General features: G+C 32.6%; 1 protein-coding gene across 5 annotated transcripts in view; it reads right to left on the bottom strand.

Moving 5' to 3' along the window:
* The window catches only part of nau (myogenic-determination protein nautilus), a 50,797-nt gene that overhangs the window by 16,576 nt on the left and 15,358 nt on the right, over positions 1–18,863 (bottom strand). For 4 of the 5 annotated variants that reach the window (XR_001936776.1, XR_001936777.1, XR_001936778.1 and 1 more), the window contains exon 4: positions 17,101–17,179. Coding sequence is in view for 2 of the 5 variants with exons in the window: in XM_018453255.1 (XP_018308757.1) it covers positions 17,101–17,179 (79 nt within the window). In the remaining 3 variants the exon portion in view is untranslated. Of the gene's footprint in view, positions 1–15,879; positions 16,034–17,100; positions 17,180–18,863 lie in introns of those variants that run through there. The other variant, XM_018453256.1, reaches the window with a different exon arrangement.

Below are 18,863 nucleotides of genomic sequence, written 5' to 3'. Positions count from 1 at the left end.
TTTTTCTTTTTTCGTGATTTCCTGCGAAACAAAGCAAAAAGGAGCATATGTCTATAGGACTTTTTTTCTTAGTTTTTTACTCCTCTACACGCTCCCGAAGTTTTGCCATTTAATTTGGAAACACCCTGTATATTCATGTGTGTTGTTTACTATAATTCGCTACCTTATAAATAGTGGGAATATGAAGAGGAGCCATTATATCTGGTCATGATACTACTTTCTCTTCTAAGGATTATTAAAACATTAATTATTTAGAGACATTCATTTACGAGCAACTTATTTAGAAAAATATATAAACTCAATATATTTATTAATTTATACCATAATATATTATTTTTTAGGAATAAATTATGATACCATGCATTTTTTTATATCTTTGAAATATAAATAAATTTCTTATATGAACCTTCGCGATTGTTAATGTGTGTAAGAATTAATATTATTCATCTCCTTACTCGTAAAATATATGAGCTAAAATCAAATCATCTTTATTTACTTTTATTCAGTGTCTCACATTTATAATAATTTGTTCAATTTATTGTTTGACATTAGAAATATTAACTACTTTAAATCATATTGTATTAAATAAATTAAGTTAATAATTAAAAATTGAAAAGCTTAATAAGTTAGTTTAAACTTAGTTTAAACTAAGGTTCTAACAAGAATTCAAAGATCAATTTGTCCCTGAAAGAAATATGTTTCTGTCACTTTTATATTAGCATATATTACAAATTACATCATTTCATAGGAGAGACCGGGGTCAGTAAACTATAGGGATAAGTAGAATAATCGAGGCTATACGTTATCGCGCGAGACACGCGTAAACCCGTTTGAGCACGCAACAGCGACTGCCGCTCAGTCTGTTGTAACATCTCGTTGCTAACACATCTATGATAAAAGTTACGCTACAATTTTAAAAAATCGTACACCTAAGTAAACATTTTTATTCTTAAAGTTTTTGTTTTACAATCGTATATAATTGTCTGAGATATTTTATTTTCATTTAGATAGTAAGCGTAATTCTTACTTAATAAAGTCCAACAGATTTTTTTTGTTTATCTGTCTTTGTTATCGTATACTGTTAATGTTTTTAAAAAATGAACGGATAGGGCTAGTAGGCTAACCATAATACGGGGCTATATGACTAATTTAGTGACGACTCTGATAGTATCTATTCCCAAACTTCTTGAAATGAAATCTCACTCTAAAAGAGTGAAAATACAGTCAGTTTTGAAAAAGAGTGAAAATGTTTCACTTTTCTTGAAAAAGAGTGGCAATATTTTAAAAAGATTTACCTCAGTGGTAAATATTATAAGTTTAGTTCCCTTACGTCTAATCTCGATAAAACTGGCTCATTTGATGTGTTTTTGCACGAAAAGAACGTATTTAGCAAAAAGAAGCATTGTTCTGATTTGTGAATCGAAATATTAATTGTTAAAGTTTGTTAAGTTAAAAAATCTGTCATTCACTCTACGCCCTGGTAAAAACGTTAATAGAGAACGATAGAAAAATCCTATCGTTTTCAATATGAAATTTGGTTCGTAAATTCACTAATTTGAATCAGATCTTATAGGAATCTTGTATAAATCTTACAAAATCCGATAAAACACGATAGGATTCATATCCGATCAATCGTGATGCTTGCGAGGTCAACGATAGAAAATGATATAAACTTACAGAAAACGATACAAATTGATAGAAATCTTATCGTTTTCAATCATACCCTATCAACTTTTTTTACCAGTAATAATAGTTAAATTATATGTATAAGAAATTTTTTATGCATTAATATGTATAAATATGTATAAACATACATAATATGATAAATTATATACGTTTATGAACATTTATACATAAACATGTATAAATATTCATAAACATATATAATTATATATGAAACATATCCATATATGTTCATAGATCCTTCTTTCTTCTGAAAAATTATTTTTAAGTGTGATAGAAGTAGTAATAATAATGTGAAAATATTAAGAATAATTTAAAGGATAATTTTGTGAACATGTGTATGGATACTCTAAATGCATAAAGGGTAACTTATCGTACTATGTTTGTTATAACTGTAATTCGGAATTCGGATAACGATTCGGATTAGATAAATTGTCATTTAGTACAAAGTTATACATTTTTTATTTTATAATAAATATGTTTGTGTTTAAAATACATTTTTATAAAATTTTTGTTATTATGTAGCCAAAGATGTACCTTAAAATATTTATTAATCTTTATTTTAATAATGTTAATCAAATTACCCCATACCATCAGTCATCTTACCCCGATCCCGAGACTAGTTAAATCAGATGGAATGCATTAAAAAAATGCATTTTTTTTCATAGTAATTATCAGTTTTTCCCTTATTATTAAAATATTATTAGATAAATATTATTAGTCAAATGTATGTAGTAACTGGCGTAGAATTCATTTTTTCGATAAATCTCTTAATTTCGTCTGTAAAAATTCGAAATTGAAAAATGAGTCTACTATCCTTGGTCTCTCCTACTCACGATCAGCCAAATCCACTTATCAAACTGAGCGTCGAGAAAACATTTTACTTGCCTCGGTTGGATCACAGATTACGTCATTAAGCAATCTTTCAAGAAATATTACGTAATAGGAGAACATTCCGTTTCATACATATTGCACATATCATTTTACCTTATGGATTATTGAATATTAAAGAAGAATAGATTAGCATGTGTGTATCATGCGTGAAACGGAATACATAAGATTTTATATATATTTTGTAAGATTTTATATATGTGAATGTGAATAGTATCAAACCAGATTTCGGACCAAGTTGAAAGTGGGAATATATATAGGAAGTAAGAACACTCATTAGAATTTACAATTCGGTGATAATTTAAATATCTGTTTGAACAGAATTCCCAAAAGTTTTGGCCAAAAGTTGGCATTGTGGCTCAGTTTAATAATCTGGCTTCTACTTTACATTTATGTTGTTAGTTCGCTGTGACATCTATACAAATATAATATATTATAATATAGGTACATCGAGCATCCAGACACCGTTCTTTATCATTACTATAAGAAGAAGCCAAAGGATATTTATTTTAAAAAATATAATGAAAAAGACGGCAATCTTTTTCGTTATCATTGCCATCATAATCAGCCTATCAGAAGTGTACCTACCAAACAACACTCTTTATGGCGATACGGGAGGATCAAGATTAATGAATATACTAAAGCTGATTAAAGGAACCGTGGTTTTCTTTATACAGAGCCGATGTTATTCAGCCGAACAAGTACCGGACAAAACACCGCAATCTGGAGATACATTTGATTTCATAGTGATTGGCGCTGGTACAGCCGGCGCAACTATAGCTGCGAGATTGAGCAAGATTCCTCAGATTAAAGTGCTACTGATCGAAGATGGAACACATGAAAGCTTATACATGGATATCCCGATAATTTCTGGTTTACTGCAAAAGACCAAGATACATCGAAGCTATCGAACGAAGCCATCTAATAAGTACTGTTTAGGCATGGAAGGCAATAACTGCGTTTGTCCAACAGCAAAAGTTATTGGCGGAGGTAGCGTACTAAATTATATGGTTGCTAGTAGAGGAAACGCGAAGGATTACGATCGCTGGGCCGAGATGGGAAACGAGGGCTGGGCATATAAAGATATCCTAAAGTATTTTAAAAAATTAGAAACAATGGATATCCCAGAATTGAAGTCGGATATTGCCTATCATGGTACCAATGGACCAGTACATATCACCCAACCAGAATTTCACACGAGCGTGGCAAAAGCATTTATACAAGCTGGCAAGGAAATGGGATATCCAATAATAGATTACAACGGAAAGGAGGAAATAGGATTCTCATATTTGCAGACTACAATCATGAACGGAACCCGCATAAGCAGCAACAAAGCGTATCTAAATCCTATGCGCGATCGCAACAATTTTCATGTAACTCTTGAGAGTACGGCGACAAAACTGTTGATCGATCCTAGTACAAAACGAACAATCGGCATAGAGTTTGTTAAGCATGATCAAACTACACGTGTGTTTGCGAAGAAAGAAGTGATTGTATGTGCAGGTGCTATTGGATCACCTCAATTATTGATGTTGTCCGGCATCGGACCAATGAAACATCTTATCGAATTAGGTATAGACGTCGTTCAAGATGCACCAGTCGGCGAGAACTTTATGGATCATCTAGCCTTCTATGGATTAACATGGACAATAAATACATCGACAAGTTTATTACCAAACGAACTGTTAAACCCTTTTAATCCATATTTGACCGATTTTTTACTAAAGCGAACAGGACCGTTAACGATCCCGGGTGGAATAGAAGGCATCGGTTTCGTTAATACAAAACACCCGGAAAAACGTAACGGTTTACCAGATATCGAAATACTATTTGCCGGTAGTTCATTTAAAGACGATATTTTTCCAGACATATTAAATTTAAAAAAATCTATACGTCAGAAATGGAATAAATATTTTGACATATATGGTTGGAGCGTTGCACCAATATTGATGAAACCAAAAAGTCGTGGTCAAATAAAATTATTAGCTAATGATATTAATGTTAAACCGGAGATTACATTGAATTATTTTAACGATCCAAATGATATGGAGACAATGATCGCAGGTATTAGAACTGCATTAAGTTTGGGTCAAACAAAGACGATGCAGGCATTGAATTCTCAGTTATTAAATATTACTTATACTGAATGCAACGACTATGAGTATGATTCCAATGCTTATTGGGAATGCGCGTTAAGGATCATGTCTTCCACGCTTTTTCATTATTCTGGAACTTGCAAAATGGGAACAAAGGGAGACCCTACCGCTGTTGTTGATCCTAAATTAAAGGTATTTCCTGGAAAAACGCATTAGACTATTTACTAGAAATATAATAAGTAGTGTGCCATACAAGTGTATATTTTTAATTTGTCAGTTTATATAGGTACAATGTTTATGTACAATGTATTGCAGGTGATCGGTATTCAAGGATTACGAGTGGCAGATGCGTCTATCATGCCTGAAATTATATCGGGGCACTTAAACATACCTGTTTATATGATTGCTGAAAAAGCTGCGGATATAATCAAAGAAGAATGGGGTTACTTGAAGAAAAAGAAATGAATTTTCGTAATTACATTATTTTATTATATTTTTAATATCACTTTACGATTATAGAAATAATATAAACGTATAAATACGACTGTTAAACAAAATTTAAACAGATACAATACTTTTTAAACAAAATATGGATTTATATGATTTATATGATTGAAAACATGGGGATCATAAAATAATAAAAGCATAAGGTTTTGTTCAATAGAAATTAAAAGTCTCAAAAGAATTTAATTTGTCATATAACTGAGAGTATCCAATACGAGAGTCAACTCAACAATGACGAATAAAGTGGTAAATATTCGATTAATAGTTTAGAAGATCCAATGATGCAAAAATATAATATTAGATATTACATAAAGAATTTAAAAAACCATGAGATTTTACAATAAAATATTTTTTCGTGTTTCTATCTGTGTTGTATGTATGACAATAAGTAATAGTACAATATGACAATAAGAGTCTTTATCTGTTAAGTCATTATCTATTACAGCTGTTATATAAAGGAAGGAACTGGTCTACAAAAAACTTATAAAAAGAATCTTAAAAAATATCCATAAATTTTAAGCCTCTTATAGCAGCAGATCATACATTAACAGACATATATAGGAAAGATATGGATTTAAAAGTACAAGTATACATATTGAGCATCTAGGTATATTTTCTATTATTGCATTTTATTTCAAATATTCAAAGGCTATATTATTATTCAAATATATTAAACAAGATTTGGAGTTTTTTTCACATTCTCATGAGGAAGATAATTCAAAAATTCTGAAAATTCTGAAACATTGTGTGCAAGTAGAGAATTTGTTGTTAAACATTCTAGAGAGTTTACGTAATATAATAATAAGGGATGTGACATGAAAGTTTTTATGAGTTCGAATTGTTTGAATTCGAATTGATGTTTTTCAAGTGATTGGTATTCAAGGATTAAGAGTTACAGATGGCTGCTAATATGGAATAGTGACTTAGTTTTTAAACGAAGCATTGTAATACAGCGGCAATCACTGAAAGTTGTTGCAATTGCCATGAGTGTCCACAGGATTTTTTCTAAGGGGGGGGGGGCAGTCTTGCCACACGTAAGGAAAAAATGTTCAAATATTTCCTTCCTTGGTGATCCTACAATTCCTACAATGCAAGTGTCGAGTTAATGACTTTTTTCATCACTTATTAATTTCTAATGTGTACACCTTTTACTTTTTAGTTAAAATCTTCCTCACCACGACAAGGTAGGTGTATGTCGAGGAAGATATTTCGTTTTTTGAGGTTTTATATATTTTATTTTTTTTGTACCCTGATGGAAAAATTTCGCTGAAGTTATTTCACATTTGGAAACATTTTGCAGCAAAATTTCAGTATTTTAGAAAAATTTCAGTTTAATTTCAGCGATTTTTAGTTGAAAAATTAATTTTTAGCAAAATTTCAGACAAATTTTAATAAAAATTTCAGCAAAATTTCAGTTCAATTTCAGAGAAATTTCAATGATATTTCAATATGTTAGTTGAAAAATTCACTTTCAGTGAAATTTCAGCAAATTTTCAGCAAATTTTCAGCAATTGCGCTGAAATTTTCCAAAACGTAGAATAATTTCAGCGAAATTTTTTCACCAGGGTATTTTTGTATTATTTTTAAATTTTAACTCCACCCACACGCGCTTTTATTAAACACGCGTCTCTCAACCAGGGGGGGGGGCAAATGCTCCGCCTTGCCTCCCTCCCGTGGACACCCATGGCAATTGCTACCAAACATGTCATAACAAACAATGAGCTCAATCCGACAAAACGTTTCATGGTAATAAACATTTATTCATTTTCGTTGCGTCAGGAGATTCGGCAGCATTTTCTAAAAAGTGAATACCTTCATAAACTGAAGGTAAGTTTAATTGTTAATACTTATATTACATAGATTTTTAATGTTACATAATGTTGTATGAACAATATTATGCAGACAAATTGCAATTTTTAACTTGTTTATTATTACGGAAAGACTTTTGACGTATGACGACATGCAAATAATGTGGAATATATCGAGTTGAGAATATGGAATAGATTCCATATTAGCAACTTATTCGTGATCAGGTAAGATTATAGGATGTATTCAATACATTATCAGCTTATTTACGATTATAGATTATAAAGTTAAGTATATCTATAACTGTTTAAAAAGTATTGTATTCTAAATTTGTGTAACATTTTGTATAACAAATTTTATATGTGAAATGTTAATAAATATAAGGCCTGATTTTTATAATAAGTAACGTTAAAAACTTATTGTTTTTAACGTTATTTATGTAACTTATTGTTATAATATATATACTGATATACATATGTCTACACTTCAAACAACTTTTTATTTAATTTAGTTTCAAAAATATGTATCACAATCAAGTTGGAATTAAAATTTTTTTAAATTAAAAAAATAGAATTATCCACTTTGGCCTGTAAATGGCTTATATAATACATGTACATATATATAATACATTTTGAACGCGTATTTGCAATATTAGGAATACGTATCAAATATATAATTTACGTATTTTTAATACGGAAAAAATATATATTGTCATATGTATTTGGTATGTAATATAAATTACATATCTATAGCACGGAAATTCATCGGTATTAAATACGTATACTGATACATGATTTATACGTATTGCTACAAATCTACTATATAGCTATAACATTGCAAATTATATGTATCTGATACGTAAGTAAATTACGTATTTATAGGCGGACATTTATCGGTATTAAATATGTATTTGGTATATAATTCATACGTATTGCTATGTATCTGCTATATAGCAACATTTCAAGTTTCATGTATCTGCTACGTATTTGAAATCTAAAATGTTATGCGGGAAGATGTCATAAGCTAATCATAAAACAGTATCATCTTAAGATATTACTTAAGATGGTCTTGAAATAAGGACGGACTATGAATATCGACCAAAATTAATCTTACATTGATGGAATCGTGTCTTAATTTATGATATTATAAACGACACTCGGTGCAATGTATATACAGGGTGTTTCCAAATTAAATGGCAAAACTTCGGGAGCGTGTAGAGGAGTAAAAAACTAAGAAAAAAAGTCCTATAGACATATGCTCGTTTTTGCTCCGTTTCAGAGAAATCGAAAAAAAATGTTTACATTTCTTGCCATATCTAGCACCGACATATTTGATTACATTTTCCACTTTCTGTTATGAATTTGTCAGTCGCTCTTTGAAAGCCTTTAACAGTAGATGAATTTTGTCTTTTGCAATATGCCGCGTACGTATTCTAATAGTGAATATGCTGATATGGTTTTTGTATACGGTTTCTGCAACGGTAATGCTTTAAAGGCGGTGCGAGAATATGCACGACGATTTCCAAACAGAAGAGTGCCAAACCGAAGAGTGTTTATGTTGACATTTAATAGATTGCGAGAGACTGGAACATTTTCAATTCGACAAGAAAACAACCGATTTCAAGCAGCGTTACGAAGAGATTTGCAGGCAGGGAATCGTATTTTACAACATTTTGACAATCATCCTGAGACCAGCGTTCGGAATGCGTCGGCTGTATTGGGAGTGTCACCACAAACAATTTGGCGAACTGTAAAAGGAGATAATCGCTATCCCTACCACATTCAAAAAGTGCAAAATTTATTACCTCAAGATCATTGGAACAGATTGAACTTTTGTAACTGGTACCTTCAGACATGCCACAATGATATTTTATTTCCATCTAAAATAATGTGGTCAGATGAGGCAACATTTACCAGAGGTGGAATAATTAATCAAAGGAATTATGGGCTCATCAAAATCCCAGGTCTGTTAGAGAATACAAATTTCAGCAAGAGTTTTCTGTTAATGTCTGGCTTGGAATTTGGAACGACGTTTTAGTGGGACCGTTTTTTTTACCTGCAAGATTAAATGGGGACCGTTTTCTAAATTTCTTGGAGAATGAATTTTCTGACTATTTAGAAAACATCCCATTACAACAACGTACTGAAATGTGGTTTCAATTAGATGGATGCCCTGCTCATTACAGCAGAGTCGCTAGAACCTGGTTAGATAGAAAATTCCCACAACGATGGATTGGACGTGGAGGAGCAGTACATTGGGCAACTCGTTCGCCCGACTTAACGCCATTAGATTTCTATGCATGGGGTACTCTGAAGCAAGAAGTTTATTCTTCGCCTATTCAATCAGAGCAACATTTGAGAAATCGTATCGTAGCTGCAGCGAACAGAATATCGCAAGAACAGTGCCTGGCTGCTACAAGAGCCGTGTTTGACAGATGCAATGCTTGTATTGCTGCAAGAGGTGCACATTTCGAACAAAATCTTCATTAAAAAGTTTATAAATAAAATAATTAAAATAATAAATTAAATATATTTTTTTCTTTTTTCGTGATTTCCTGCGAAACAAAGCAAAAAGGAGCATATGTCTATAGGACTTTTTTTCTTAGTTTTTTACTCCTCTACACGCTCCCGAAGTTTTGCCATTTAATTTGGAAACACCCTGTATATATGTACGTCGATATACATGTACATATACATATACATGTACGTCGACATACATATATATGTATGTCGATTGATATCATAGGCAACAAATCTACAAAGATTACAAATAAATAATGTTATAATTTATTATTTTAATATAGATTTTACTTTTGTCACAAACGCCACACATATACGAGCGTTCTGCAGAGCAAATAACTTGATCGAGGGAGAATCTCTTCGCAAGATGTTACAGAGCAAGCATGTACACAGTGCACGTGATGCGAGCTGGCATGGCTGAAGCATTCACATGCCCGAAGTAACCATATCGTGACAACTTGTCGACAGTGATACAACTCTGCTACTGCTCGGATGGGCAAAAAGAAACCAAATAGTAAAATGAGAAATTGCCTTATGCAAGATTATAAATTCAATTTTGAGTTCTAAAAGAAAATAATTATTTATTTCATTGACTATTTTTTATATATAACTATAAAAAGTATATTTTTTATAATTTCGTCAATACAAAAGGAAAAATTAATAATAAAGTCAAATTTGGATATAAAATTGTGTTCTTTTTTATATAGTGTCTTTTGCAAAATATTTCGACGAATACAGAATCAATAGAGATTAATTAGCGACATTATTGTATACACGTGCAGACTCGAAAGTTAAGATTTTATTAAATCAATCGATTGTACGATAATGATTTTTAACGATGTTCAACGCCGGTCAACGCGTGCATGCGTGCATGTCGACTCACACGCTCATACACAGGCGGGACACGCACGTACACGCGCACGCCGTAGCGCTCATCTATTTTCAGAATGTAGGCCAATTAATCCCGCCGCATTTTCGGCACGGAGGAAAAACGAAAACATTACAAGTGTCTCACGGAAATAGCTGAGGGGATAAATGTCCAAGTACCGGTCGGCTCTCCGCTCTTCGATCTCTTGCGCTCTTCCTACTCGCGCTCTCTCCCTCGCTCTCTCGTTCCTTCTTCGCTAGTACGAGGGTAGTGTCGCATAAACGCAATAATTTAATATAGAACATATGTAAGAGTCCGCTGGTTACTTCGACACACCGCCACCCTAAGAGTCGTCTGCATGCGTGATATGTAGACGTTTGCTCGATGATATACAGGAAATTTTATTTATTCTGTGCGTATTCTAATTATACATCCTTAATTAGATTTGGATCTTGACTTTTCTCTCACAAACATTCTACGTTCATCACTACGTCTCTCTAATGCAACTTTTTAATTTATATTAATAATTTAACGTGTGTTATCTTAGTTTGAGAGAGGTGTACAAAATCAATTAATGTAAGAGTTATCAACTAACCCATAACGATATCTTCGTTCCATTTTGCATTAAGTGTAAGCAGAGTGCACCAAGAGGCTCTTGATCTTGATGACGATAGCTCTAATAGCTTTTACACGAGCAATATTCAGCGTTTACGAGCAGATTAACGACGCGTAATAAATGAATATATCTTTCGGAGAGGAGTGTTGAGAAACACACTGTTACGTGACGAGAAATAAATTTGTTAACATTTAATAGCACGTATGAGTGACAGGTATCGCTATTGTGATATATTTTATGATTCGGATTAAAATAGAGTAGGGTAAATTAAATTGATAGCAATCTTCGCGTTAAACGACTACAATTCGGAATCAGGTAAACGCATGCGAATATATTAATCCTTTCATACAATGTATGTAAATCAAATTAAGAATTGGTTCTATAATTTGTTACGCATAATAAGCCAGTCGAACAATAGCATTCCAAGTGGGATAATAATAAAATTATAAAGCTATATAAAAAGCTGTGAAGAAAACTAAAGCCTATTCCTCAATTGTGTAAGCATAGCTATAAGTGGTTGTAATTATAAAAATTGATCAATTACAGTCGAATATTCTCCTCATATTCGGCCGTGATTAGTCAATTCTTACAACTACAACTACTTTCAATGCTTACGCAATTATAGAATGGATTTAATATATCTACGTTAAAAAAGAACGAACACATCAGAAACGAAAGAATTATAGCCACGAGTATTAGGACTTGACAGATAACTCTGATTAATCTTTTGAGAAAAATTATTTCTGTATTTCTTACATATTTTATAAATATATATAATTTTATGCAAGTGTAATTTAAACGTACCCCTACTGAAAAAAATCACGTCACAAAGTTACATAACGAAATCATGTAATTAATATACGTAAATCAGGTAACGAATTATTCCAAATCAATACGTGATCAGTACGATCTTTTAAAATCTCATAATTTGATTTGAAAAATTATACGATGATTTGTTCTATTCTTCTATTTCTATCATTTAATTATTTAAAATTTGATAACAATAAAGTCATATGATAGATGAAATTATTTCTATTTCATGAGATTTTTTTCAAATTACATGATTTAAAGAATTCTGATTTGGAACAGTTATGTGATTTATTAATTTTAATTACATGATTTCGTTATGTAACTTTGTGACGTGATTTTTTTTAGTAGGGATTCCTGTTTGTATTATAACGCGTCTGTTAAGGTCTAATTTGTCTAAATTCCCATTAAACAATTTTCTATATTTCTCTCATACTCTTCTGGTTTTGATAACGCAATAATTTCTCGAAATAAATGCCATCTCGCCGAATAAGTGTAAGGGAAACAATGAATAGAGACGGGTCGCATATTTCACGGAAATTGACAACGGCACACGTCTTTTCGACGCAATCGACAGCGTGATCATTTTTTTTTCTTTTTTTCTCTTTTTATGCGAGCATTTACGGGCTGACGAAGTGTCAGAGGGGACCTCGGATGGGAAGTCAATTACGAAGATCGAGGCCGCATTGTGGTGCCATCGAGGCAGCCTCTCTTGGCGTGCCAGTGATCGAAATTGCATAGGCGGTCGACCGGAAAATAGGGCCGCGCCCTCCAACGCGCGGTCTCCTGCCTCCCGAATAATTTATCTCAAAACGCATCACGCCGCATCGTCTTTGTGGCATTGTCGAGAAGCGAGAGACGGAGAGAGAAGCATTCGAAAAAGCAGACGGACGGGGCGGATAGTACATCATGCACCACGCGAGAATTTGGTGTGCCGAGAGGATCGATCGTCGGAAAGCGACCTGACCGCAAGCTATTGACAGGAGGATTAATCTCAGTTCCGTATTGCGAATTGCGTGATTGATAAACGTTGAAAATAGGTAGCAAATGACAGATAATCGACGGAAATATCGCGACATGACATCTTTGTATCACAGTTCACAACTCTATTAAGTTCCTTAATCGAATCGAATGTCACAAAAGGCTCGACTAAAATGAATATTAGCAAGAAATGCATTTCAGAAATGCACTTGCATCTTGTGTGATATAAAAAGTGTAAAATATACGAAAATGTGTGCAATGAGAGAACATGGTATACAATACATAGTCCAACATATATAAATACGCAATTTTACCAAGAAAACATTCCAAATAAAAATTATATCGCGTAAAGGAGAATGTACAATGGTGACATCCCCCTTTACACCATATAACTTTTATTTGAAATGTTTTTTGCAAAACTGCATATTTTCAAAATATTTGCCTGTTGAGATTTAAAAAATGAATCATCTTATACATATGATATGTTTAAATACAAATATGATAAATAGAAGATGCTACATATGCTCAAATATTGATTCATGAAATTCACTTTCATCACGAAAATAATTTCTTTCTGCTATCTCAAATGAGACTGATAAAGTGATCGCACGTACGTTTGATATCGAAGCCTCCAAAGATTTATCATTCACCTGGCGAATACCAGGAAGTTAAGAGAGCGAATACTCAGTACACACACGGCAAAGTGTGAGTTTATATGTATGATATAAAAAAGCCAACCAAACAGCCAGGTATAACGGCATATTGGATTTATTGCTTTTATAGTCTGCCGGATATCAAGTACCTGCCCGAATCCATTGTTCGAGTGTTGTTGAACCTTCAAATGCCTTTACGTTCAGTTATCTAAAATATCTCTTCTCCAAATCATTTTTTTCCTTCAAAACACAAATACCTATTGATATTTTCTATGTTAAATAAATGAAGTAAAAATGGAAATAGCCAGTCTGTCATAAAATATTTTCGTAAATAAAGATTCGCAATAGCTCGATGGAGGTTATTGCCTTCATGATATCAAGGCTTATTCACGGTATACGTTTTACTACTGACACGGAAAGGGCGGGCAGGCACCAGATGCGACAAAGCATTTTTTCAACCCTTTCGCTTTCAGGGCGTTGTGCAAACTTTTAATAGAATTTAAAGCATATGAGAGGAATCAAGTTTTTAATTTCAAAACCGAGATAAAGTTTTTAGAAATCGAACAATATAGAAGCCTTTAACTTGAGTATTGAATCGAGAAGCAATGAATCACTCTGAATAATTAAAAATGTAAAGATGTTACGCTCTAAACGTGAAAAATTCTGTAATTATCTGCAATATCAAGAAATTAAATTAATAAACACTGAAAATCTCAGAGAATCTCATAATTATCAAAAGTCTTTATTCGTAATCGACAAAAAGTTGATCGAATCAAATTCCAACCTTACGTTAATGAATGTACAAAGTAAATTCTACAGAAAAGATGTATTAAATAACACAATATAAGAATGTAAATCAAGTCTACGAAAACACTTCGATTCAATTAAAGTAATTTAATTTAAAGTGATCTTTTCAACTTTTTTACGAGAGAAATAAAAAAATTATTATTATTTCGTTAATACAAAATTGTCTCTTCAGATGTAAAAAGAAAATTCAAAGATTTTATTAAGTCGATTATATACCGTATATAACAATTCTCAATCTTGATCCAGGCATTTATCCTTGAATTTACATTGTATATACTTTCTAATCAAATCTTAATATAAACAGTCTTTTCCGTTATCTCTTATCCCGTTTTATTTAATTTGCCTTTACATTCGACGTCAATGAAATGACACTCTGTTCGATTATCCAAATTCTGTGAGCCAATTCGCCTTGCTCTTTTAGCACAGCAAGTGCGACGGGATAATCTCGTTAGTTTCTACGTACATCCGAAGATTTTCGTAGGCACGATATATCGTCTTTACGCGCGCGACCGTGCGAGCGGTCGTGGGGAGAAATGTTGCACCACAGAAGCGCGCATGGGTGGGCTATCTATAGCGGCGAGTGTAACCAAACGGAGACTCGGGTGTCACTCAAGGATGACAAAACTCATTAATACCGATCTGCTTAATGCCCCGTCTCGTGTCCGACATTAATCTGCTTAAAAATACCTGCCGGGGTGCGTTCAAGTGACCCGCCATTTTAGATCATCTGTATCGGTTTACTTTGTAAGACGCGCGTCGGTATGTACCTCTGCTCGAAGATTACGCGACACGTACAAAACACGCCGATTCTAACGATAATACTCGCACAGGCTGTTGCTTTTGCTCTGGAAATGCTTCCCGAGCAACTACGACGAAGCAGCAGTTTGAAAAGGAAACGGAAACGACGGAAGTTTCGGTCGCAACCGAGTCTTATCGCTTCTGTTTGTGCACCGTTAAACTATTTTAGATGAGTTCAAGCGACCAATTGTGACGATATGAGATATTATTTTTGTATCTGACCTATAACCGCCGGCAATATCTTTGATATCACTGTATGGTAGAGATTTATGGTTTCTGTATCGCATTATTTTAAAAGTGACAAGATTAAAAAAATTGAGTTTCCTAGGAAAGGGTAAAATTATTTTCCAACTGAACAGAAAATTATTGACTAATCAAATATAGTCGGTAAAAAAAATATATTCTTAACATGATCAAATGTCATTTTTATTATTCACAACCCTTAAAAAATCATCCTTTCTTGACTAATTGTGATAATTTTTTTTAAATCATTCTCTTTGAGTTATGACGTGTTGATGATCTTTTATTAATTCATTTGATAACTGATAGAATAATGTTTATTTAACTCATTCGTGGTAATAACTCAAAAATCACTTTTTTTAAAGTTATGTCTTTTAAAGAGTCTTTTAAAATTTGCGATAAATACAGTGTTTCCATTAAATTTTTATTCAGTGAAAAGTAATTCTGATCTTGTTATAGAATCTGTTAAAAAAAGAACACAGTATATGGTAGTCTGAAGCATACATGTACCAAAAAGTTACATTTGTTCACATATTTTTACGGAAATACGATCTATTTTTGTTCGTTGTGCATGTGAGACAACGAACGCAAATTTGATCTTATGGGTTCTTCAATCGTGAAGCTGCATGACGACTTGTATGTATACTAATGCTGCCTTATGCGATGCAGATGTTGATGATTTTTTGCATGACAGAACGAGTCATGACCGACGAGAATTTGCGAGACTACGGACACACGGTGCACTAATCATTTCGCTGTTTCTTCTGCGAAGGAATACGTGCCGCAGAAAAGATACCATACGATCTTTCTCTAACAATCTTTCTGTGCCACGTGTGCTCCATAATAATAGAGACGTAATCTAGCATATGAGACATAATTTAAGGCTCAAATAGTCGGTAATTAAAAGACTAAAAGATGGACGTACGCAAATTAAGTCCTTTTTTAATTTATAACAGTTTTTCTAATTTAATAAGTAATAATGGTGATGATTTTTTCCTTTTAACTGCAATATTAATTATCAGAAACTTCTAATAACGAAATGTAACATCGGTAAAACATTCAGTAAAAATAAGAAAAATTTTAAAAAGTAAAAAAGTTTTCTAGTACACAAAGGCTGTGTTTGCGGACCGCGCTATCAACGCTATTACATCGTTCTATTTTTATTTTACGTATAATGAACAATAAAGCTAAAACGACATAAAAGCGCTGATAGCGCGCTCTCTGAACGCAGTCAAAGTACACAAATGAAAAGATAAAGATAAATTTAAAATGTCTATTTTTTTCTACGTAAACTTCATATAACCCACCACAATATAATCCAAATTAATATTTCATCGCAATATTTAAATGTAATATTCATTTTTTTATTAATATCATATTTGTTGCAGTATCCAAGGTTGAATTGATTATCATAAATATTCTCACCACTGTCACTATTACAGTATTATTAAAGAAACAAAATTATCATTGCAACAATTGGTATCATTTCTTTGTTATGTAATTCACGTACATATGAACACACGATTCTAGTTGCGGTTGCTGAAAGATGTGTAGGTATAAGAGAATAAAGAAGGGCAGGCGGGTTTCTTGGCGTTAAAGGTCGCAGGACAGAGTTTTGCATAACGCATAATGCATAGCGTCTCAACCAATTAAAATCCTTCTTTTCTATGAAATAAAAGGAAAGGAAGGATTCTAATTGATTAATTCGCTTATGCAGTATACGTTATGCGTTATACAAGAGCCTGTACTGCGCGGCCTTAAGTACCTTCCCCCGAGAACCTAAATTTGTAAGCAACCGTACGCAAGGTGGAATGCGAGTAATACCACTCACCGTTAATTGGTTGAAACCTTGCCAAAGGATCCGAGAATTGCCGAAGTCTGTCCGTCACGTACTGCGGCGACTCTCCATTCTGTAAATAAGAGAACGAATGTAGAGCCTCACACTCTCTCTTTCTCTCTCTCTCTCTCTCCTACTCTTTCTCTTTTTTGATGTAGCTGTTTCCGTGCGCGCAACGTTTCATCTCGCGACGCAAATGAAACAGGGCACGTCACAAGCATATCATTCACAATGGAGGCGAGCGTGCTCAGGAATAATGGATTCTCAATAGGGGAGATTAGGAAGACGACAGATTCGAATTAAATCGACTAACTTTATATCGCGTGAACACCTCCCGATAAGAAATCATCGATCGCGCTTGATTTTGTAAGGTAAGTAATAATAAGTTTTGTTTTAATTGTACTTTCTACATCCGTTTCTTTTGTCTCCCCTTTTTCAAAGCCCAGGCAGATATTTATCTTGTTCCATTATAATTTTATAAAATTATTAAGTATTCAGAACATTGAAAATAATAATGGAATAGATGTTTGCGTGTTGCAAAATAAAATGATATACAACTCATGCAATTTATATCATATTCTAGCAAAAAATCAAATCGCTTATATAAAGACTTAACTTGTAGATAAAGCAAAAATATTTTTTAATTTTTGTTATATTAATAATATCTATTTGCTTCATTAATTTTAGAATAATTTCAGAATAATACATATTAATTTTGAGAAAGATTTTTCACTATTTTATATACACAAAAAATTAAAAGAAAATCTTTCCTCTGTCAGATTTATGAGTAATAAAATTTTCGAGTAATAAAATTCTCTTTGCCTCACTTTTTACGATGATTTCACTGTTTAACGCGATCCGAAAGCGTTTGTGAAACAATCAGAAGAAAACGCGTTCACTGTAACAAGGATTCTTTTCAAAGCAATATAAAGCAAAGTATGTCAACGGGGCAAAAACGTCAATTCTATTTTAATTCGTGTAAAATAATAACATTGTTAATTTAACACTTATTAATTATTAAACATACTTAAAAAACATGACTTAATTAGTCGTTAATATTACAAATTATTAATTAATTTATTATTCATCTGCGAGATTGTTCAGTTACTCTTTCCACTGTAGTTTTTGTTTTGTTTCTATTTTATTATAATTTTTATGAAAACATTTTTACAGCGGAAGCAGAAACAGTTTTAAGAAACAATCGTAATATTTAGATTTAGAAGTGGAATAAGAAAGGGAATATTCAAACAGTTCCTATCATTTCTTCGCTAAAGAAAATCGAGTCGAAAATTTACTGCAACACACTTCAAAGCCATCGATTAATATTTTTAACGAAAAATGAAAATATATATATACATATATTTTCACTTTTCATTAAAAATATTAATCAACGTGGATAATGCGTTCGATAAATATATTATAGAACAGTTAAAACGAACGGATAAAACTAAAAAACACAAAGTTCAAGAGTGAAGTATATCATATGTATGTATATCATATGTATGTATATATTTCGAAGATAAATTTAATAAACATCTTTGTAATTTTGTTCCAAACTATTGAAACTGTTCAAGTGAGGCGTGATATCTCTTAATTATCCGAAACTTTGTAGAATTAATCTGCTAAGTTATAGCAAATACAAATTCCAGTTGTATTCGAGTGAACCATTAACCCGGCCGTACTTCAGTTTATCCTATGGTCGAGGATCATCCTACAGATATTCGCGAGCGAAGCGTGACGACGATAGGCGGGAAGCG

Source organism: Mycetomoellerius zeteki, unplaced genomic scaffold (genome assembly GCF_001594055.1).
Source record: "Mycetomoellerius zeteki isolate Tzet28-1 unplaced genomic scaffold, Tzet1.0 scaffold369, whole genome shotgun sequence".
Classification (NCBI taxonomy): Eukaryota; Metazoa; Arthropoda; class Insecta; order Hymenoptera; family Formicidae; genus Mycetomoellerius; species Mycetomoellerius zeteki.
The sequence above is the reverse complement of the archived record's forward strand: the minus strand, read 5'-3'. Positions and strand labels throughout refer to the sequence as shown.